The 23,078-nt window shown below is 40.4% G+C and overlaps 1 protein-coding gene and 1 long non-coding RNA gene across 3 annotated transcripts in view; both read left to right on the top strand.

Annotated features, from left to right (window-relative positions):
• The window catches only part of PHLPP2 (PH domain and leucine rich repeat protein phosphatase 2), an 82,185-nt gene that overhangs the window by 16,336 nt on the left and 42,771 nt on the right, over nucleotides 1-23,078 (top strand). Inside the window, exons 3-4 of one of the 2 annotated variants that reach the window (XM_021093823.2) lie at nucleotides 5,516-5,649; nucleotides 20,886-21,076. In XM_021093823.2, the coding sequence (XP_020949482.1) occupies nucleotides 5,516-5,649; nucleotides 20,886-21,076 (325 nt within the window). The remainder of the gene's footprint in view (nucleotides 1-5,515; nucleotides 5,650-20,885; nucleotides 21,077-23,078) is intronic. The other variant, XM_021093825.2, reaches the window with a different exon arrangement.
• Nucleotides 10,606-19,460, top strand: LOC146402220 (uncharacterized). Its single transcript, XR_014805548.1, has 2 exons — nucleotides 10,606-11,235; nucleotides 15,212-19,460. It is a non-coding gene; the product is annotated as an uncharacterized LOC146402220 (long non-coding RNA).

Below are 23,078 nucleotides of genomic sequence, written 5' to 3'. Positions count from 1 at the left end.
GAGCCAGGGACAACAAAGGCTAGTAAGAGTCTTAGACAACAAAGGTGTACATAAAAGTAGTATATCTTTCCAATGATGGTGTGTTAGACTAATGAAGTCCATAACTTTTTCTGTGCCTTGGTTACCTCAAACCAAGTAAGTTAACATATGCAGTGCTTTGAGCTCTCTTCTGCCTAAATTATTTTAACTTCGTTTTAAAATAAGGTGGTTTGCCTAAGGGAGGCTGTGCTTTGTAAAGACACCTGACCCAGGTTCAGACCCTGATGACCTGTGTACTAATTGTGTGACTCTTGGAACCTCATTTTTCTTGTTTGCAAAATAGGCCCAGTTTTATAAAATGTTAGGCACTTCCAGCAACGTGTCAGGTATGGAGTCCTGTCCTTGTCATTGTTTGTATTGTCTGTATAGTTGGTCTTAAACATTTGCAGATCTTTTCTTTATAGGTGGCCAGAGATTGAGTTTTAATCTGACTTTGATGTAGAGAATTGCTGCTGTGCTTTGCTAGAGTCTTGGATACAATATGTTGGGTTTTAATAATGTATGTTTTTGCCTCCCACTATTAACTAGAATTCTTGTGAAATGATTGAAATTTACTCTTCTCTTACCTGTATCTCAACTTTGGGCATTGTTTAGGATAACTTGGTGAAGAGCTATAAATGCCATTGATATCATTACTGTGTTGGTTGGCTGGTTTGGAAAGAATTAACCATACACACGTATATTCAGATTTACAAGGACCATAGCAGCTCCTAGAAGCCTTAGAAATGAACAGTAGTTCACAGTAGTCTTATTGTCTCTCCTTAAGCAGTAGTTTTTCAAATGCCTAATGGAACATTGCTTTGCCAGCGTTACTCTATCCTACACCTGTTTCGCAGTATATATATTTCCTTTGATTTGTGAGAATGTATTTAACAAAGAGCTAATTAGCAGCCTGTTAAACTTTTGGAACTTTGAAACGCAAAATTGATCTGTAAGCATATTACAGTATTTCCCTCCCCCATACTCTCTCCTCTCTTAAGCAGATGAGTTTAATGAGTAAATGGCATTAGTCCCTCATTTTACATGTTTTTGCAGTTCTTGAAATATTTCTTGTTTGTTCATTTATGCTAAATTAATAAGAGCAGATGTTGAGATTTTCTTGACTTTTTCCTCCCCTCCCACCAGGGAAACTACTTTCTTTAGGTGGATGTGTATAAAGAGGGTTTCCAAAATCTATGGAGCCTTTTCAGACCAGGAAATCAGATCACGTAGAACATGTCAGAATTAGGATGTTTCCATTTCTCTTGATTTTCCAGAGAGAAATAGAAAAATTGAGCTAGTGAGATTTAGCCTGAACTTACTCTTTCTTGGTCTTGAATATGTGGTCGTTAGGTGGAATTATATTTATTTAGTTAGTTAGTTAGTTTGGGATTTTTCGTCTTTTTTTTCTTATTTTTATGTTTTTTAAAAAAATTTTGTTATTCTTTATGGAATTATATTTAAATATATTGAGCTCCATATCAAAAAATAATAGCAGTGTACAGGAAGAATTTGTATTCTATCAGGAAGGTGTCCTATCATAGATGCTTGAGTTCTAAATGACCCTAAAGATCATTTGGCCCAACTTGATTCTTGGAGGAGCCTCTCCTAAAATGTCTGTGACAGATGGCTCTCCAGCTCTTGTGAGCCTTTTTTTTTTTTTTTGCTTTTTTAGGGCCACACATGTGGCATATGGAAATTCCCAGGCTAGGGGTCTAATCGGAGCTGCAGTTGCCGGCTTCCGCCACAGCCACAGCAATGCCAGATCTGAACCGAGACTGACCTACACCGCAGCTCCTGGCAACGCCAGATCCTTAACCCACTGAGTGGGGCCAGGGATCAAACCCGAGACCTCATGGATACCAGTCAGGTTCATTACTGATGAGCCACAATGGGAACTCCTCTATTTTGAGATACCATCTGTTTCATTATTGGGCATCTCTGATTATTAGGATTCTTGCTCATTTATAATCCAAGTCTACCTGTCAACTTCTCCTTGGTCCTAGTCCCATTCTTTGGAGCAATCAAGAGTAAATCTAATCATTTTTTTTTTTTTTTTGCCACACCCATAGCATGTGGAAGTTCCTGGGCCAGGGATGGAACTGTGGCCATAGCAATGACAACAACGCCAAATCCTTAAATGCTGGACCACCAGGGAACTCCTTAATCCTTCTTGACATTGAAAGATAGACATAGTTCTTTTTGTCGTTGGTTACCTTGTCTTCAAGTTAATCCTTCAGTCAGTCTTCCTATTACATGGCTGATTAACCCCTCCAGGATACAGTTTATTAGAAGTCTCTCTTAAAATGTGTCCTTCTTGGACAAATTCTATCATTGTACTGGGAAGGTGCTAATATTGTCACAGCCCTTTGTGGATTTGACTGGAGATTACTTATAACTGATGTTTTTATTCTGAAAAGTTTATTTTCTATTTCTCTTAAATTCAGTCTTTGTAGGCTTTTAGTTCTTTGGTCATTCCCCATGCAGTAGTTCTGAGTTTATGGAAGCCCGAAGTTAGAACTGAGCAGCCAGCAGGGGCCAGGTAGTGGCCTCATTTGGGGATTTTGTGTGTATGTGTGCGCGTGCACTCATCAATATGATTTTCATTCCTAAATTATTACTTTGATACAGTTTTGTAGGATTCCTATTCCTTGTTATTTTTAATTAAATTTTATTGCCAACAGAATTTTCTAGTTCCTTAACCACAGAACACATACCTTTTTGCCATGAGTATATCATGTTTCTTTTGATTAATACGTCTTAAGTTTTCTAAACAGAATCCTTTTTAAGACCCGAAGAGTAATGTTCTTCATGATCTTTTGAACACATAGGCCTTCCTATACTTGTTTTTCAGTTGTTGTTTCAGATGGGGGAGATATTTTATTTTTATTCTAGTTAAAGTTTTATTTGAGTCCTAAGAATTTTTCAAATAATTGTCAGTATGTTATCAAACACTATGATTCATGTGAAATAATTTGCTAAGCATACTATATGAGGTCTTCTTGTAAGGAAGGCAATACTTTTTTTTTTTTTTTTTGTCTTTTTGCCATTTTATGGGCCGCTCCCGTGGCATTTGGAGGTTCCCAGGCTAGGGGTCTAATCAGAGCTATAGCCGCCGGCCTACACCACAGCCACAGCAACGCCAAATCCGAGCCGCGTCTGTGACCTACCCCTCAGCTCCCGGCAACGCTGGATCCTTAACCCACTGAGCAAGGCCAGGGATCGAACCCGCAACCTCATGGTTCCTAGTCGGATTCGTTAACCACTGAGCCACGACGGGACCTCCCAGGAAGTAAATACTTTTAATAACAACTCTTAGCCGCTATTGTATTCCCACTATACTGATGGGGAGTTTAAAACAGTGAGGTCTTAAATAGCTTGTCCAAGAGATCCCGTCATGGTGCAGCAGAAACGAATCCATCTAGGAACCATAAGGTTGCCAGTTTGATCCCTGGCCTCTCTCAGTGGGTTAAGGAACCACATTGCCATGAGCTATAGGGTAGGTAGCAGATGCAGCTTGGATCTGGCATTTCTGTGCCTTTGGTGTAGGCTGGCAGCTGTATCTCCAATTCAACCCCTAGTCTGGGAACCTCCATATGCCCTAAAAAAGACAAACAAACAAACAAACAAACAAAAACCTTATCCGGGGGTACACATGCACTTGGTAAGTGGCAGCAGTGAGACTCCCAGCCCAGCATCCGACTTTTGGAGCTCATGCTCTTAGCAGCTGTGTTTATGACTGTTTGCTTTCTGATAAAAGAATTGTGAAACACCTGTCTTAAGTGTCTGTGATTTAAAATACGCAGTGTCACCAGAGGCCAGAAATGATTATTGACATTCTGGTTTTAGCAGAGTGATTTCTGGGGAATTACTGGGCAATCAATTCCCAATTTGTATGGCAAAATAACCTACGAAGGCGGGAGTTCCCATTGTGGCTCAGCAGTATTGTACCCAACTAGTATCCATGAGGATGTGAGTTTGATCCCTGGCCCCTTCAGTGGGTTAAGGATCTGGTGTTTCTACAAGCTGTCATGTAGGTTGCAAATGTGGCTCAGATCTGGTGTCGCTGTGGCTGTGGTGTAGGCTGGCAGCTGCAACCCTGTTACAACCCCTAGCCTGGGAACTTGCATATGCTGCGGGTGTGGCTCTGAAAAAAATAAAAAATAAAAATAACCTATGAAGCCAGAGGAAATATCTAGGACATGGTCAGCAAGCCAAAGTCTCCATTTATAATTGCATGTGTACCTTGCATGAAAGCAGCTATGGCCAAGTAGAATCTTTCCTATCTCATAATTTCAGTGCCTGTAAGTTTGGACCAGAGGCTCTCAAAGGACCCTGTGGAGCCCCTGAGGCTCTTTAAAGAGGTGCATGAGGTCAGAAGTATTTCACAATGATAAAGGAGTATTAATTTTTTTCACTCTGTCTCATGAATATACAGAGTTTTCTAGAGGTTACATGACAAGATATTACAGCAGACTGAATGTAAAAGTAGTTGTGAGAATCTAGCTGTCTTCCATTAAACCAGCTATTAAAGAGATTTGCAAAAATGTAAAACAGTGTCTTTTCACTAAATTTGTTTTATTTAAAAAAAATCTTCTTTTCATAAAATATTTATTAACATATAATGGATTTATTGTTATTTACAGATGAATAAATATATAGAAATTCTTTTCTCTTTTTATGGCCATATCTATGGCATATGGAAGTTCCCAGGCTGGTTCCCAGTCAGAGCTGCAGCTGCTGGCCTGTGCCATACACATGGGAACACCAGATCCAAGCCACATCTGCGACCCACACTGCAGCTTGTGGCAACACTGGATTCTTAACCCACTGAGCCACAGTGGCAACTCTCTAGAAATTCTTAATTTTAGTTTCTCATTCAGAAAATATCAATAGATAGACCCTTGAGAAACAAAAGCTCTTTGGGGGCCTCAAAGACTGTAGAGGGAACTTGAGACCAAAATCTTTGCGCACCACTGGCTTAGATTAGTTGTATTATCTGATGTTAAAATCTAGATTAAGAAGTACATATCTGAGCATATGAAAAGATTTTTCAAAATTGGAGTCCCCATCGTGGCTCAGCAATAATGAACCTGACTAGTATCCATGAGGACATGGGTTCAATCCCTGGCTTCTCTCATTGTGTTAAGGGTCTGGTGTTGCTGTGAGCTGTGGTGTAGGCTGGCAGCTGCAGCTCCAATTCAACCCCTAGCCTGGGATCTTCCATATGCTGTGGGTTCAGCTCTAAAAAGCAAAAAAAAAAAAAAAGTGGGGAATTCTGACTGTGGTATTAAGGATCTGGTATTAAGTGCATTAAGGATCTGGCTTTGCCGCAGCTGTGGCGTAAGTTGCAGCTGCAGCTTGGATATGATCCCTGGCCTGGGAATGTCCATATGCCGAAGGTGTGACTAAAAACAAGAAAATAAATAAGTAAATAAAGATTAAATGAAGTGTGTTATTACTTATCATGTATTTTTCTTTTGAATTGTGTAAGCAGGAGGCTGGAACCCACTGAACGACCTCTTCAGATTGTTTATGATTACTTATCCAGGCTGGGGTTTGATGACCCCTTGCGCATACAGGAGGAGGCGGCAAATCCTGACCTCGGCTGTATGCTTCGATTCTACGGTGGTAAGAATTTATCAGTGGCCTTGTGAATATGTTGGCTATTTTTAGTTGATTGTTTGTACCTCTGTCTTCAGCCCTTCAAAGGTATTTTATCAAAAGCCATTTTAAAGCCAGTTGACCGAGGTAGTTAAGAAACAACAGTGAATATAATCTTCCCTTTTTATTTTTGCTCTTTTTATTCCAGTGTTTTGCCAACTTAACAAAATCATTGTGTACTTTTGCCAGCATCTGGATGAAATCATAGCTTTAGTATCCGTTATACTTTCAAGTTCCTTGTAAAGTTCCATGAACTCCTAGATAGTTCCAGAATGTTGAAAAGTAGGTGGTTATTATCATATATGACTTAACTTTTGATGAATGTATCTGTCAAATGTGTATATTGTTGAATTTTGTAAGCTTTAAATCTGGGATTTTTTTACCTGCTCTGCTCTTTTGGTGCACCGTCCCCTCTTGACTATTTTTCACCTGATCACTTTGGCAATAAAGTTAGACTCCGTGAAATCAGATACTTTCCAAATACACATAGTCTACTCGTAGTCCTACCGAGTACCATTTTTTGAGTGCTTGCAGTGTGCTTTTATGCCTGTAAATTCCCCAGTTTACTCATTTATAGCCACCTTATGCTCTGGGCACTCTTGTCTCATTTTACGAATGAGAAGTTACTGAGACAGAGAACTTAAAGAACTTGTTCAGGGTCATGCTGGTCGTAAATAACAGAGCCATTTACCACCCAGTCGGTTTGAATAAATGTGACCTACTTATCAAACAGTTAAGCTAACAACTAAGTTATTACTGTATGTAGGCATAACCATTTACTAAGATTCCCTGTTCTCATTTTGATTTCATCTCTGTATAGTTTTTTTTTTCTTTTTTGGCTGCACCCGAGGCATGTGGAAGTTCCCGGGCCAGGGATCGAATCTAAGCCACATCTGTGACCTATGCCACCTTCGTGGCAATGCATGATCCTCAACCCACTGTGCTAGGCCAGGGATCGAACCGGCAGTGCCAGAGATAAGTCGGATCCTTAATCCATGCACCACAGCGGGAACTCCTCTGTATACTTCTTGCTACAACTCTTGTGACAGTGTCATAAGCCAGTTTTAGTAAATGCACTTCACAAAAGATTTTACTAATAATTTTTCATCACAGTATTTTGTGACATGTTGTTCCTTGTATGTTTTTTTCCATTTTATTTTCATTAGTTTCTTTCCTTGGCTAGTTCATGAAGGAAGAATGATTGCTAGATTGATGTGAAACATGAGGAAAATCTAAAAGTACCAGTTTGTAGTACTTACTATATTTTGGGAGGTCTTTAGCAGAGAACATTTCCAAAAGTGAGCTCTGTTACATCAGAAAAGCTAGTATAATTTGAATGGGAAAATTATGTTTGGAAAAGAGGTTTTTAAAAGCTAGTTGTTTTTATTTATTTATTTATTTATTTATTTTGTCTTTTTGTCTTTTTCCTAGAGCCGCACCCATGGCATATGGAGGTTCCCAGGCTAGGGATCCAGTTGGAACCAGCCTACACCAGAGCCACAGTAACGCGGGATCTGAGCCGGGTCTGTGACCTACACCACAGGTCACGGCAACTCTGGATCCTTAATCCACTGAGCAAAGCCAGGGATCGAACCTGCAACCTCATAGTTCCTAGTCAGATTCGTTAAACCACTGAGCCACAACAGGAACTGCTGTGTTTGTTTGTTTGTTTGTTTGTTTTTTTAAATAGGCGATGTATGTATGTGGCACCAGAAATAAAGGATTAAAAATATGTATGTGTGCGTGTGTTTAGATAGACAGATGGGTAGGTAGATAGATAAGAATATTATCTATTGGCTGTGTAATAGATTGCCTCAAAACTTAGTGACTTAACATGATAATAAATGTTTATTATCTTACACAGTTTCTATCTGTCAGAAACCGGGAGTAATTTAGCTGGCTGGTTTGGCCTGGCCTCTCAGGAATAGTGCTCACTATACTGGGTGAGGCTCTAGTTATCTCAAGGCTTGAGTGGGGCTGGAAGATTTATGTCTAACATGGCTGTTGGGTAGAAGGCCCCAGTTTCTCACCAGCTTTTGGCAGGAGATCTCAATTTCTTGCTGTGTGGACCCCTCTCTAGGGCTGCCTCAGTGTTTTCATGGTGTGGCCTCTAGGTGCCCGCAGTGATGAGACACACAGACGTGCACATGACTGTGTGCTTGCAAACACCACACGCACATGTGCACCCATGCCTCTGTTTTTCATGACCTCGCCTCCTAAGTCACCATCATTTCACTACCTTCTGTCGATTGGCACAGAGTCACCAAACACAGCCCACACTCTCGAGAAGGGACTTAGGCCTCACCTTTTGAAGAGAGGACTCTTAATGAATTTGAAGTATTCTCTTTGAAGCAAATAGTGAAGTAATCCGCTTTCAGTATTTCATGTGTGGAGTCTTTGGTGAGTTAGCTTAGTTAGACTATAGTGTTAATGAGGCCAGGGTCAGAAGGCCCCAAGTTCAAACAAGTGAATTTTGCTGTGTTTGCTGGGTATGAAAAAGTACCCAGTACTCCAGGTGGCCGTTATGCAAATGCTAGTCTATCTGTCTTGCCGGGGTGGGTGCTGGGGGAAAGTGTGTGGAGTGACTCAGTGCACATTCATGATATAAAGCCATGAAGGAGCATATGGGACTAGGAATGAGTGGGTAGCGTGATTGATCAGAGAGACCGCGAGCCCATTACTCAACGCCCTGTCGTGCCTGAGGAAGCAGAGTCCAGAAGGTGTGACTTGCTGGTGTGGTTGTAGTTCTGGGACTGAATAGCTCAGGTAGCGGGGCACCCAGCCTGAGCATTTCTTTTTTTCCTGTATGCTCTGCACACTTTGTTTGAGACAGTTGTATCCAAGAAGCATAAACAAACAAAAGAAACCAGATACAGAAAGACTCGCATGGTATATTTCCATTCATTGAAAGTTCAAAACCTGGCAAAACTCAGCCGTGCTGTGTAGAGATGTATGTCTGTCCCTCCACGTCTGCCCTTTCCTCCTTCCCTGTAAGAATGAGGGGGGGCACTTAGAGGTGGCACGGTGACAGGGTTCTTCTGTGCCATGGAGTGGATTTGTTGTGTACCTCTTTTAAACCTCCCATGCGTGCTGCTTCTTGCCCCTTGCCTCTTCTGTAGGCTGGGGAGGCAGTCAGCAGAGCAGTAGTTGTTGAAGTCATGTGTTGAAAATGGCAGAGCCACCATCCGCCCAAGTCTCTCAACCTAATTGGCCCCTGGAAATCCACACTGCCCACCCTAGGAGAGAATTAAATTTCTGTTGTGCTTGGGCCAGCATACTCTTTTTGCTACAGTAGTTTAAACTGCTATAACTAATACAGTAGCAAAAAGAAAAAGAAAACAAGGAAGCGATTATTATAAAAGTCAAGAGAATGGCTGACCTCTCAGTAGAGGGAGGAAGTGATTCCTACAAGTAGAATTTGAATCAGTACTGGTATGTATATACTCATAGTGGTTGTCTATTTAAGTGGTGATATATAATACGATTATTATGATATAACAGTCAATTTGGTATATGTTCAGAATTTTCTAACTCATTCCTGTATAATATGTATTTACAGAAATCTATTTTGTTTCCATAAATGATATCACTTGGTATTGGTCTTCATGCTTTTTCCCCCAGCAGTGTTTTGGAGATTTTTTTCTTAACCATCTTCCCCTTAACTCTGTGCCTTTCTTTATGTTACGTAGTATTGAATATCATGTATATATTACAGTTTATGTAACAACTTCCCTAGCAATGGACTATTGCAAACATCACTGTAATAAAATTGCATTTTGTGCATCTGTGTTTCTTCAGAGTAGATCTCTAAACATAAAATTATTAGGTCATAGGATATTTATTCACATTTGAAATATTACGTTAATGTATGTTTCCTCTATACCCACTTTGGTAAGAGTGTTTTTATCATGAATGGATGCTGGACTTTATGTCAAATGCTTTCTCTGCATCTCTTGAGATGATCATGTGGTTTTTGACTTTTCTTTTGTTAATGTGGTGTATGATGTTGATTGATTTCGTATGTTGAACCATCCTTTGTATGTTGAACCTGGGATGAATCCCACCTGGTCATGGTATACTATCTTTTTTATATGTTGTTGAGTTCTATTGGCTAAAATTTTGTTGAGAATTTTTGTGTCCATATTCATGAAAGATGTTGGCCTATAGTTTTCTTTTCTGGTGTTATCTTTGTCTGGTTTTGGAATTAGGGTGATGGTGGCATCATAGAATGTCTTTGGGAGCGTTCCTTCCTCTTCAGCCTTTTGAGAAAGTTTAAGGAGGATGGGTATAAGTTCCTCTTTGTATGTTTGGTAGAATTCACCTGTGAAGCCCTCTGGTCCTGGACTTTTATTTGTAGGGAGTATTTTTATGACATATTCAATTTCATTTCTAGTGATCAGTCTGTTCAGTTGCTCTATTTCTTCTTGATTCAGTTTTGGCAGGCTGTAAGTCTCTAGCAATAGTTACTTCCATGAAACAAATGTATAGTCATCAGAGTACCCCTTTGCTCACAATTTCACCTTTTAATATTATTAGCATTGAACATTTTTACTAATATGATGGATAAAATGATGGTCTGAATGTTTTAATTTTGTTTCCCTAATTATTTTTATTATTTTTTTGCTTTGTAGGGCCACATGTGTGGCATATGGAAGTTCCCAGGCTAGGGGTTGAGTCAGAGCCATAGCTGCCGGCCTGCACCACAGCCACAGCAATGCAGGATCCCAGCTGCGACTGCAGCCTACACCACAGCTCACAGCAACACCAGATCCTTAACCCACTGAGCAAGGCCAGGGATCGAACCTGCATCCTCATGGATACTAGTTGGATTCGTTTCTGCTGCGCTGCAACGGGAACTTGTTTCCATAATTACTAGTATGGTTGAATACTGTTTCATATTTATACTGGATCTTTAGGTTTCTTCTCCTTTGAATTACTCATTGATATTTGTGTTATCTTTTTCTCATATTGCTCTAAAGGACTTTTGTATGTATTTTGAATATATATCCTCTGGAATGTTTTTGTGACACATTTTTTCCCCTGGTCTTTAACTTGTTTTTTCATTTTATTGTTCTTTATTGTGCAGGTTTTATTTAATCAGTCTTTTCCTTTAAAACATTTGCATTCCTTCCCTATCCTAGGTCATAAACATACTCTACATTTTCTTCCAGTAATTTTATATTTTTAAAATATGATATGAGGTAGGGAATCTAACTTTCCTTTTTTCTCAGTTGTCCCAGCAATATTTATGGAATAGTTCATCCTACTAATTTTAAGTATTACCTTTCTTATTATTAAGTTCATATACAGGCAGGGGTCTATTTTTAGATACTGTCTTCTTATATTGATCTCTTTGTCTTATGCTGATATCAGTAGAATTTTTTATGATGGATTTTGATAGTTGAAAGGGAGGCCCCTATCACTTTTCTTCTCTGGAAAATCAGGGAGATTTCTAGACTCAGGGAAGTCTTTCTGAAAAAGTAGTGTTTGAGTTGGTTCTTGAAAAATTGGCAGAATTTTAATAATCAGAAAGGAAAAGGAGCAGTTCCTGTCGTGGCGCAGTGGTTAACGAATCTGACTAGGAACCATGAGGTCGCAGGTTTGATCCCTGGCCTTGCTCAGAGGGTTAAGGATCCAGCGTTGCCACGAGCTGTGGTGTAGGTGGAAAATGCGGCTCAGATCTGGCGTTGCTGTGGCTGTGGTGTAGGCCTGCAGCTGTAGCTCCGATTAGACCCCTAGCCTGGGAATCTCCATGTGCTGTGGGTGTGGCCCTAAAAAGAAAAAAAAAAAAAGAAAGAAAAAAAAGAGAAAAGGACAGAGGTGGGAGATTCAGAATTTCTTTATTTTATTTTATTTATTTATTTATTTATTTATTTTTTTCCCCACTGTACAGCAAGGGGGTCAGGTTATCCTCACATGTATACATTACAATTACATTTTTCCCCCAGCCTTTCTTCTGTTGCAACATGAGTATCTAGACAAAGTTCTCAATGCTATTCAGCAGGATCTCCTTGTAAATCTATTCTAAGTTGTGTCTGATAAGCCCAAGCTCCCGATCCCTCCCACTCCCTCCCCCTCCCATCAGGCAGCCACAAGTCGATTCGGAATTTCATTGCATGTTCTGTGAATCACAGATAATCGGCATCCAGATTGTTCTGGGCCTTGAGTCCAGTATCAGGAGTTTAGCCTTCATTTGGCAAATGGCAGCAGGAAGTGATGGGATCCAAGTGGTCCAGAGAAAGATGAATCTGGCACCAGAGTGGGTAATAATTCAGGCATGAATTTACAGGGATCTGAACTAGGGAATGGGAAGGAATCATTCATGTGAGAGACTTTTTGAGGGAATAATCAGTAAGTGTTGGTGGTTGATTGAAAAGGGGAGTTGAAGGAGTTCCCACTGTGGTGCATTAGAATCTGCGGGATTGGTGGCATCTCTGTAGCACCAGGACACAGGTCCAATCCCCAGTCTGGCACAGTGGGTTAAGGACCCAGTGTTGCTGCAGCTGCGTAGGTTCTGATCCCTTGCCTGGGCACTCCATTTGCCGTGGGGCAGCCAAAAAAGAAAACAGAACAAAAAAAAACAAAAAAAAGAGTTCATGTTGTGGCTCAGTGGAAACGAAACTGACTAGCAACCATGAGGACACAGGTTCAGTCCCTGGCCTCACTCAGTGAGTTAAGGATCTGGCTTTGCCTTGAGCTGTGGGGTAGGTCTCAGACGTGGCTTGTATCTGGTATTGCTGTGGCTGTGGTTTGGGCCAGCAGCTACAGCTCCGATTCAACGTGTAGCCTGGGAACCCCCATATGCCTCAGGTATAGCCCTAAAAAGACCAAAAAAAAAAAAAAAAATTAAAAAAGGAAGAAAAGGGGAGTTGAGGAAAAGAATCTAAGAGGCAAAGCTGACTCTGACTCAGCACATCCTAAGGTGTCGAGCCCTCTGCATATCTTTCCTCATTTACTCCTCCCAACTTTCGAGGTAGATACAGTTACTCCAGAGAGGTTTTAACTTGCCCCAATAAAATAGCCTAGCTAGGAAGCAGAAAAGTCTGCTTCTAAATCTCATCCCATTAACTTCTAAGCTGTTCCACCATATAGTTGATGGAGAAAGAGTTTAGAGGAATAAGAGGAATCCATAAAATGTGAGAAGTGGGAAGGACTAGAGATTTAGTCCAACTCCTTGGTCTTCAAGTTGGAAACTAAGCCCTAAAAATATAAGATTTGTTCCGGGTCACAAACCAGATGGTGGAATTGCTTAGCACCACTGCTTCTCAAGGTTTTGGACTGACATAGTGTGAATAGCAGATGTGTTTCTGTGTTGCATGGGGGACCTGTTGTCAGTCTGAAATTTGTTCTGAGGTTTCCTGTTTTAGTCTGGTCCTGGTTTATCTGGTTCTATCCCTTACTAATGTTCCAGATTTGGGGCCTGCTGTTTGGGATCACATCCACACCTGCGGACCTCAGGGGTGAGCCCAGAAGTTCATGGACCACTTTATGGGGTCATTTTCCTGAGCTCCTTCCTGGTCTCAGTGTCCTCGGGCTTTATTTAATCAGCCCTGTTGGGCACTTGCCACAAGGGTGCCCACACTCCAGGGCGCAGCAGTGGGAAGAGACAGCAAATGTGTCAGGTTTTACCCTGCTCTCCTGGGACTGCAGACCTTCCAGTCAGAGAGGAAAGCTCAGCTCCTCAGGGTTCCGGACACCTGTGTCCCCGACCCTTGCAGCTGCCCTGGGGGACTGGAGCTGGAGCCTGAGAAAGGGAAGGGAAGGGGGGAGAAAAAAACAGGGAAAACAAGCACCTTCTCTCTCTGGTGCTGAGAGACCCTTTCTCTACCCCGCAAGACAGAACTTGAGGGCTTCTTCTAGAGTGTTGTCCACACGTGTGCCCACTTCTGAGTTTTGGGCTTTCTCAAGTCCTGGCTGGGGGGTATCAGAAAAGGAGAAAATGGTAAACTCACCACTCATTGGGTGGTATTTGGAATTGTTCTTTCCCAGTCTGCCTGCTGTTCCTTCCTTTTTGGTGTTCTCATAGCTGCTCCAGGCATTCTGTCCAGGTGTTATAGGTGATTCAGTGGGAGAGACAGGATGAAGTGTGCTTTCTCTGTCTTACTCAGAACCAGAACCTTTTTTTTTTTTTTTTTTTTGTAATTTTTATTTTCTTAGGGCCACACCCATGGCACATGGAGGCTCCCAGGCTAGGGAACTAATTGGCTGCAGCTGCCAGCCTACACCACAGTCACAGCAACATGGGAGCCAAGCCGAGTCTGCAACCTACACCACAGCTCATGGCAACCCACTAAGCGAGGTCAGGGATCAAACCCGCATCCTCATGGATACTAGTCAGATTCGTTACGGCTGAGCCACAACGGGAACTCCCAAAACAAGAACCTTCGTGGTGTCTTTTGATTAAAAGAATTACTTCATTTTAATATAGTCCAACTTAACCATCTTCCCCTTTATTACTCCTAGAAGCTATATTGCTTTGCCTTCCAGTTTATATTCACAATCTCTGTGACTTCATTTCTTATTTCTCTTTGTTTTGAGTATCATTGTGATCTCACAAGCTTGAGTATGTATTTGTTTCAGTTCATTATGGCCATTTTTCTTGCTGATGCTCGGTTTGTCCCCTCTCAGCTCTTGGGGGCTCCTTCAGGTTGGCTTCTGTGTCCTTCCAGCGTGACCCCAGTAGTCTTTGATAGATAGCATTCTGGATTTTCCATTAAATTCTCGTACCATAAGATGTCCTGAGTTGATCTTTTCCTTTTCTGACTCAGACTGGGAATAGATTATTTTTCTAAGGACTCTTGGTTCATTTTAATGAAGAATGATATTTAGGGATTATACTGTGGGTAATAAAAATACTCATTGCTGCAAGGTTGTTCTTGATTCTTTTTTTAGAAACTTTGTAAATTATAAAAGCAATCTGTTTTCTTTATAGAACATTTCAAAGTATAAACATATAAGGAAATTAAAATTATCCCTACTTTTCCAGTTAGAATCTTGGCTTTTGAGATTGTAAATCTATTTCTTTCTTTTTTCTTTTTTTTTTCTTTTGCTTTTTAGGGCCGTACCTGAGGCATATGGCAGTTCCCAGGCCAGGGTTTGAATCTGAGCTGTAGCCACCAGCCTACACCAGAGCCACAGCAATGCGGGATCCAAGCCATGTCTGTGACCTACACCACAGCTCATGGCAACACCAGATCCTTAACCCACTGATCGAGACCAGGGATTGAGCCCCCAACCTCATGGTTCCTAGGCGAATTCATTTCCACTGAGCCATGACGGGAACTCCCCTAAATTTTTTTTTTTTTTTTTTTTTTTTTTGTCTTTTTATCTTTTTAGGGCCACACCTGCAGCGTATAGAGATTCCCAGGCTAGGGGTTGAATTGGAGCTGTACCCGCTGGCCTCTTCCAGAGCCACAGCAACACCAGATCCGAGCCACGTCTGCGACCTATATCACAGCTCACGGCAACACTGGATCCTTAACCCGCTGAGCGAGGCCAGGGATCAAACCTGAAACCTTATGGTTCCTAGTCTGATTCATTTCTGCTGTGCCGCAGCGGGAACTCCTGTAAATCTATTTTTTAATTAGAGCTGTTAGACATTCCAGATACTTCTCAGAATTTCCTCATTCTGTCTTTTTTTTCCCCCTCTTGATGCCTCTCTCTTTTTTTTTTTACCACTTTCAGAAGATCAGAGACTTGAGGCACGTTGAATATCTAGAAAACAGCATGTTATTTCATGTATAAATAACTTATCCTCCCCCTCACCCCAGTCAAACCGAATGTGCCTTTCTGAGAGTGGTGATGGATAGATTTAGGGGTTTTCTCTGTAATGAAATATAAAGAAATTAGGCCAAGAAAAAAGAGACTCGAAGAATTATATGTGGATTGATTTAACATCTGTTTCATGAAAACTTTAAAAGAGACTGTTAGACAAATTGGAAGCATGATAAGCTGTAATGAAGTCCCATTTTTATTTAACTTAGCTAGTTTTGTAGTAGATGACGCAGTTAGCCAGGATGGTAAATATAAAAGCAATAGCAAGTTTGGGAAAATGATGAGATTTAAAAAGAAAGAATACAGCTTTATTGAGATATAATTTACATACCATAAAATTCATCCTTTAAAAGTGTCCAATTCAGTGATTTTGGTATTTTGAGAGAGTTGTACAACTATCACCAATCTCCAATTTAATTTATTATTATTATTATTATTATTTTGGTCTTTTGTGTTTTAGGGCCACACCCGCATCACATGGAGGTAAGGTACCCAGGCTAGGGGTCTAATCAGAGCTGGAGTTGTTGGCCTAGGCTACAGCCACAGCCATGCCAGATCTGAGTCACGTCTGCGACCTATACCGCAGTTCATGGCAACACTGGAATCCTTAACCCACTGAGCGAGGCCAGGGATGGAACCCACAACCTCATGGTTCCTAGTCGGATTCGTTTCCGCTGCACCACGACGGGAACTCCACCACTCTCCAGATTTAGAACATTTTTATCACTGAAAAATGAGACCCCCTATCCATTAGCGGATCATTCCCCACTCCGACAGCGCTTGATAACCATGAATCTACATTCTGTCTTTATAGATTTACCTGTTCTGAACAATTCATATAAATGGAATCATACATGCTTGGCTTTCTGTGGCTGGCTTCTTACTCAGCATAATATTTTCAAGGTTCATCCATTTTGTAGGATGCATCAGCACTTCATTTCTTGATGACTGAATAAGAGTCCACTGTATGCATAGACTGCGTTTTGTTTATACACTTATTAATTGATGGACATTTGGGTTGTTCCCACTTTTTGCTATTATGAAGGATTTATCTCTGAACCATGTACAAGTTTTTGTGTGGACGTATGCTTTCAGTTCTCTTGGATATAGATGTGGGAATGACATTGCTGGGTCATATGGGGACTCTGTGTTTAAATTTTAAGGAACCATCAGACTGATTTCCAAAGAGGTTGCACCATTTCATAATCCCATCAGCCAAGAAGATTCTATTTTCTTTACATTATTGCCAACACTTATTTTTTGTCTTTTTTGATCATAATCATCCTAGTGGGTACAATCTGGTATCTCATGGTTTTGATTTACATTTATCTAATAACTAATGAGGTTGAACATCTTTTCATGTGCTTGTTGGTCTTTTGTATATATTCTTTGGGGAAATACTGATTCAAATACTTTGACTTTTTTTTTTTTTTTTGGTCTTTTTAGGGCTGCACTACAGCCTATGGAGGTTCCTAGGCTAGGGGTTGAATTGGAGCTATAGCTACTGGCCTATGCCACAGCTATAGCAATGCTGGATCCCAGCTGCATCTGCGACCTGCACCATAGGTCATGGTAATGCCGGATCCTTAACCCACTGAGCAAGGCCAGGGATCAAACCTGAGTCTGCATGGATGCTAAGTCAGGTTCGTTTCCCCTGAGCCATGATGGGAACTCTGCCCATTTTTTTAAAATGGGTATTTTTGTCTTTTTATTGCTGATTTGTAACAGTTCTTTATTTATTCTGGATACAGGTCTCTTATTAGATATATGATTTGCACATATTCTCTCCTGTGTCATGAGTCCTCTTTCACTTTCCTTTTTAAAAAAATTGTGGCTGTACCTGCAACATACAGAAGTTCCCAGGCCAGGGATCAATACCGAGCCACAGCTGTGACTTGAGCCACAGCAGTGACAACACTGGATCCTTAACCCATTGAGCAAGCAGGGAACTCCTTTTTTTTTTTTTACTTTCTTGATGGTGTCTGTTGAAGCATAACACTTTTTTATATTTGAAATCCAGTTTATCTGTATTTTCCTTTTGGTTGCTTGTGCTTTTTATGTCAATGTCTAAGAAACCTTTGCTTAATCTAAGTTACAAGATTTCTTCCTGTGTTTAGTCTGAAGAGTTTTAATTCTTACATTTAGGTCTGTTATTCATTTTGAATTAATTTTTGCATATGGTGTGCCGTTAGGAATTCAGTTTCATTCTTTAGCATGTGGATATCCAGAATTCCCAGCACCATTTGTTGACATGAGTATTCTTTCTTCATTGAATTATCTTGGTACCCTTGTCAAAATCAGTTGTTTGTAAAGTAGGCATTTATTTGTGAACTCTCAATTCTATTCCATTTTTCTATGTCTGTCCTTGTGTTAGAACTGTACATTATATGCTAGCTCCTTACTTTGTAGTAAGTCTTGAAATTGGAAAATATGCATCCTCCAGTTTTGTTTTGCTTTTTCAAGATTGTTTTGGCTGTTCTGAGTCCATTCCATTCTATGTGAATTTTTGTATCAGTTTGTCAGTTTCTGCCATGATGTTAGCTAGAATTTTGATAGGGATTGTGTTGAGTCTGTACATCAACTTGTGGAATTTTGCTATCTATTAAATCTTTCAAACCATGAACACCAGATGTCTTTCCATTCATTTATGTCTTTAATTTCTTGTTTAACTCTGTTTTAGAGTTTTCAGTATGCAAATTTTGCACTATTCTTTTTTATAGCTTTTTAAAATTTTTATTTTATTTTGTCTTTTTGCCATTTTCTTGGGCTGCTTCTGCGGCATGTGGATGTTCCCAAGCTAGGGGTCAAATCTGAGCTGTAGCCGCCAGCCTACGCCAGAGCCACAGCAACATGGGATCCAAGCCGCGTCTGCGACCTGCACCACAGCTCACGGCAACGCCGGATCGTTAACCCACTGAGCAAGGGCTGGGATTGAACCCGCAACCTCATGGTTCCTAGTCGGATTCATTAACCACTGTGCCACGACGGGAACTCCCTCTTTTTTATAGTTTTGTAAATGCAGTTGCTTTCCTAATTTCACCTTTGAATTGTTTATTCCTAGTCCATAGAAATAAAATTGATTTTTAAAAAAATCTTGTATCCTGTAACCTTGCTTAATTCATTTATTAGTTATAATAGTCTTTTTTAAAAATGTGGCTTACTTAGGGTTTTCTCTATACAAGATCATATGATTTTCAAAAAGTTAGTTTTTCTTTCCAGTCTGATACTGGTTTTGAATCTTTAAAAAATTTTTTTTAATCTTTCAAGTGTTTTGAAAATTTCATTTTTTAATTGAAGTATAGTTGATATACAATGTTTTGGTGTACAACGGAGTGATTCAGTTATACATGTATACTGTATATATAACTTTTTTATTTTATATATAGTAGTGTGTTATTGTTTATTTTACATATAGTAGTTTTTATCTGTTCATCCCAAATTCCAAATTTATCCCTCCCTCCTTTCCCCTTTGGTAACTTTATGTTTGTTTCCTATGTCTGTGAGTCTCTGCATCTATAAATTCGAGGTGCATGGGGACATCTCTTGGACATGTCTAGCAGGCAGCTGAGTATATGAGCTCTGAACTAAGGTGAGATCAGGGTAGGAGATGGAAATCGGAAGGCCATTATCTACATATGAACAGTGTAGTTTGGGGGAGGTGGGAGCCAGATTGAAGTAAATTGAGTAATTAAAAGGTGAGGTAACCGAGATAGCTAATACAGAAGCACAGATGATAAAAGAGCCTCAAATGAGTAAACTTATGAAGTTTCTCAAAACGTGGCTTGCGGGCCATCTGTGTTTAAATTACTTGGGATACTTGCGGGCGGGTCTTGGTAGTCTGCGTGTTAAAGTAATTCTCAGAGAATTCTTGGGCACCTAGCAACTGGGGAGTCCCTGAACTAAAGGAATTCTACAGCAGAGACGGAGAGGGAATGGGAGAATACTTGAGTGCTGGTGTGGCCTTGAGAGAAACAGGAGGGAGGGTGGAGTTGAGTGAGAAGAAAGAAGAACCAAAGAACCAACCTTCCCACGGAGGGTGGAATTTAGAGCATAGATGAACAGATTGGACTGCCATAAAAGGAGATATGGCCCTCCCATTCATGTGGCGTTAACATACAAAGTTTGAAAACGTTGACGTAAGCTAGCCCATTTCCTCATTTTTTTTTTTTGGCCGCACCCACAGCCTGTGAAAGTTCTTCAGTCAGGGATCAGATCCACGCTGCAGTGGTGATCTGCGCCACAGCTGCAGCAACACCGACACTTACCCCACTGTGTCACACAGGAACTTCAGCTTTTTTTTTTTTTTAACCACCCTGTGGCACATGGAGTTCCTGAGCCAGGGATCAGATCCAAGCTACATTTGCAAACCCATGCCGCAGCTGTGAAATCACTGGATCCTAACCCAGTGTGCCATGCAGAGGGTTGAACTTGTGTCCCGGAGCTCCAGAGACAGCCCCAGTCCTGTTGCGCCACAGTGGGAACTCCCATTTCCTCATTTTTTATATTGGAGATGTGGTTAAAAGGCAAAGTGATGCCCAGGGTTCCATCATCTATTATGTAATAAATAATATTGAGTACATGCTAGTTTTCTCAGTTCCCAGTTTATTGCTCTTTGTACAAGCTCATACTGTTGCTGCTCTTGGTCATTGCTGTGTAGAGTTACTGTCTGTTTTTAGTAGTGCCTTAATCAAGAACATATCTTCTGTCATAATCCTCTGGTTTGTTCACAGTATCTCAGTCATGTTAGGATTTTGAAAGGGTAGCGAAAAACAGAAGCTTCTGCGTGCACATATCAGTTTCTGCATTCATGACTGGGATAGTTGATTGAAATGTCAGATGTAAGGATTTATTTACAAAGAGCAGAAGGATGGAGGGTTGTGTACAGAACTGGTTATTAATTTCTTCCTTGGAGAGTAGACTAAGCACACCAATTATTCCATACTTTTTTGGTATCTAAAACTATGATTAGTACTTTACATTCATTGTCTTAATTTTTTATAAGAACCCTCTGAAGATAGGTAGTATTATAATCCAGACTATAAATGAGGAAAGTCAAGGTCAGTGAGATTATGTCGTTCGAGGAAACAAAGTAAGTGGCAGAATCAAGAGTCAAAACTCAAGGTTGACTGTCTGACTCCCAAGTCCTGCCTTTCTCTGTCTACATGGCAAATACGGCTGTTGGGAGGGGTACCAGTGGCATCCAAAATAACATGTTGCTCTCTAGACCCAAATTCACAATGTGCCCGTGATTAACTTCAGGAATGAATAACATTTTAGGACTGAGATCTTATTTTGCAATACTTCTATTGCCTGGTTACTTAAACCTACATTAGGGTCATTGAATGTTGACATGTAATACTTTCTTTTTTCCCTTTTAGTATTCTGATACTACTTTAATGGTGGCTTCTGAAATACTGTTTTCTCTGCAGAAAAACCATGCCAGATGGATCATCTGGATCGAATCCTCCTGTCTGGCATCTATAACGTACGCAAGGGAAAGACCCAGCTGCATAAGTGGGCTGAGCGCCTGGTCGTTCTCTGTGGCACCTGCCTCATCGTTTCCTCCGTGAAGGACTGTCAGACTGGAAAGATGCACATTTTGCCTCTGGTTGGGGGCAAGGTAAGACTCACAGAGGTGAATTATTCTTCCTTTGATCATCTTAATTCAAAAAACATCACATGTGTTTTTCAGAGCTTTTTCACATCTTTTCACAGGAGCCAGCATGAGCATTATTAAAGATTATATCACAGAGTTTTTGCATTCTTAGGTTTAAATGAAAGAAACCCACTCAGGCTAATTTAAGCACAAACCAAGTTTATTTACATCACAGACTCCTCGGGAGGTCCAGTGTCCTACCGCTGAATGTAATTAACTGACACACTGAAGAATTTCACAGATAAAATATATAAAGGAGCCCCAGGGAGCCTCTAGTATACATACATCTAATGGCAGTTCCAGAGGAGAAGAGAGGAGAATGGATAAGCAATATCCGAAGAAATCACGATTGAGATTTTTCTAGAAATAAAGGCAGACATGAGTGTTCCGATTGAAAGAACACTGGATCCTGAGCAGGATTAATAAAAATAAATCTATACGTAGACACATTGCAGAAGACGAAGGAGAAAATCACAGAAGCTTCCAGAGAAAAGATTACCTACAAAGAATTGACACTGTTAACAGCTTTCTTTACACCAACAATGCATGTTGAAGACTATTTGCAGAATTGTTGAAAGAAAATAAATGTCAACCTGTATTTTTGTCAGCCAAATTATTTCACAAGACTCATGGCAAAAATAGGACCTTTTCAGACACAGAAAGACTAGTGAGCTGGCGTATCCTCACTGAAAGAACTCCTAAAGGATGTACGTCTGAAAAATGACACCCCTCCAAAAGAAGAGGAAGAAGAAGAAGAAGACAGTGACAGCAAAGGAAAGTACATTCGAAGGAAAGGGATGAGATAAAGAATAGCCGATGAGTGTAGACACTGATAAAATATGGTTTAATGTTGATTGTAGAAAGGTTTAAAATGTTTTATATTTGGAATATAAATTTAAACTACTGAAGCTCAAACTCCTCTGAACGGTATTCGAGATGCGATAGTGTGTTCAATAAAGGAGGTGTGATGCGGTCCTGGGAGAAGAGGAAAGAAACACAGTGTTAGGGTTTATTAGAAAAACTGTCAAGTGTGAATTTAAACATTTTAAGTGTAACTATGTAGAGGGGAAGGGAGACTATTAAAAATATTCTGTGTTGCTAAGAGAAGGCAAGAAAAGGATTGAGAAAAAGCAACATAAATTAGCATGGCGAGTTACCACAAGTTTTAGTGACAGAAATAAATCCTGATATATCAGTAATCACAATAATTATGATTTGTCACTTTATTATTTAAAATCCTACTGTTTACTGTTTATAGGAGACACACCTAAAGTTTACAAGGCTAAATGTGAAATGATAGAAAATTGACACTGGTCAAATAGCAACCAAAAGAAAATTGGTGTGATTATATTAACGTCATACAAAACGTAGGACAGTGTGTTTGCAACATAGGACTTTTACAACTCGGTGATAGACAAGTAACCTGTCAAAAGACTGATAAATAACAAGTTTTGCAAAGGTGGGGAGCAGCTGCAACAATCATTCTTCATTGGTGGGAAACAGTTTTATTGTTTCTTACAAAGATAAACATATGCTGATCAAATGACCCAGCAGTTCTCCTCAATATTGAGACGTGAACACAAATCTTTACAAAAAGTGTAAGTGAATGTTCCTAGTAACTTTGTTTATATTTGCCCCAAACTGGAAGCAGCTCAGATGTTCCTTGATTGGTGACTCGCTAAGGAGATGTGCTGTATCCAAGCAGTGGGATGCTCCCGAGCAGTCAAGAGGAATGAGCTGCGGATACACCCAAGAGCAAGACTGGGTCTCAGAAGCCTTATTTTAAGTGAAAGAAAACATGTCTGCTTATTGCATGATTCCATTTATTTCAAATGCAGAAAAAGACAGGGGAGGGAGTGGGATGGACCGGGAGTTTGGGGTTAGTAGACGCAAACTGTTACATTTGGAGCGGATAAGCAGTGAGGTCCCTACCTTAGAGCATGGGCAACTGTATCTCATCACTTGT

This window comes from Sus scrofa, chromosome 6, assembly GCF_054392235.1.
Source record: "Sus scrofa isolate SSC_HxYL_T2T_F1_AM1 chromosome 6, Sscrofa_HxYL_maternal_Yorkshire_Landrace_v2.0, whole genome shotgun sequence".
Classification (NCBI taxonomy): Eukaryota; Metazoa; Chordata; class Mammalia; order Artiodactyla; family Suidae; genus Sus; species Sus scrofa.
This window is presented reverse-complemented; position numbering and strand designations above follow the sequence as displayed.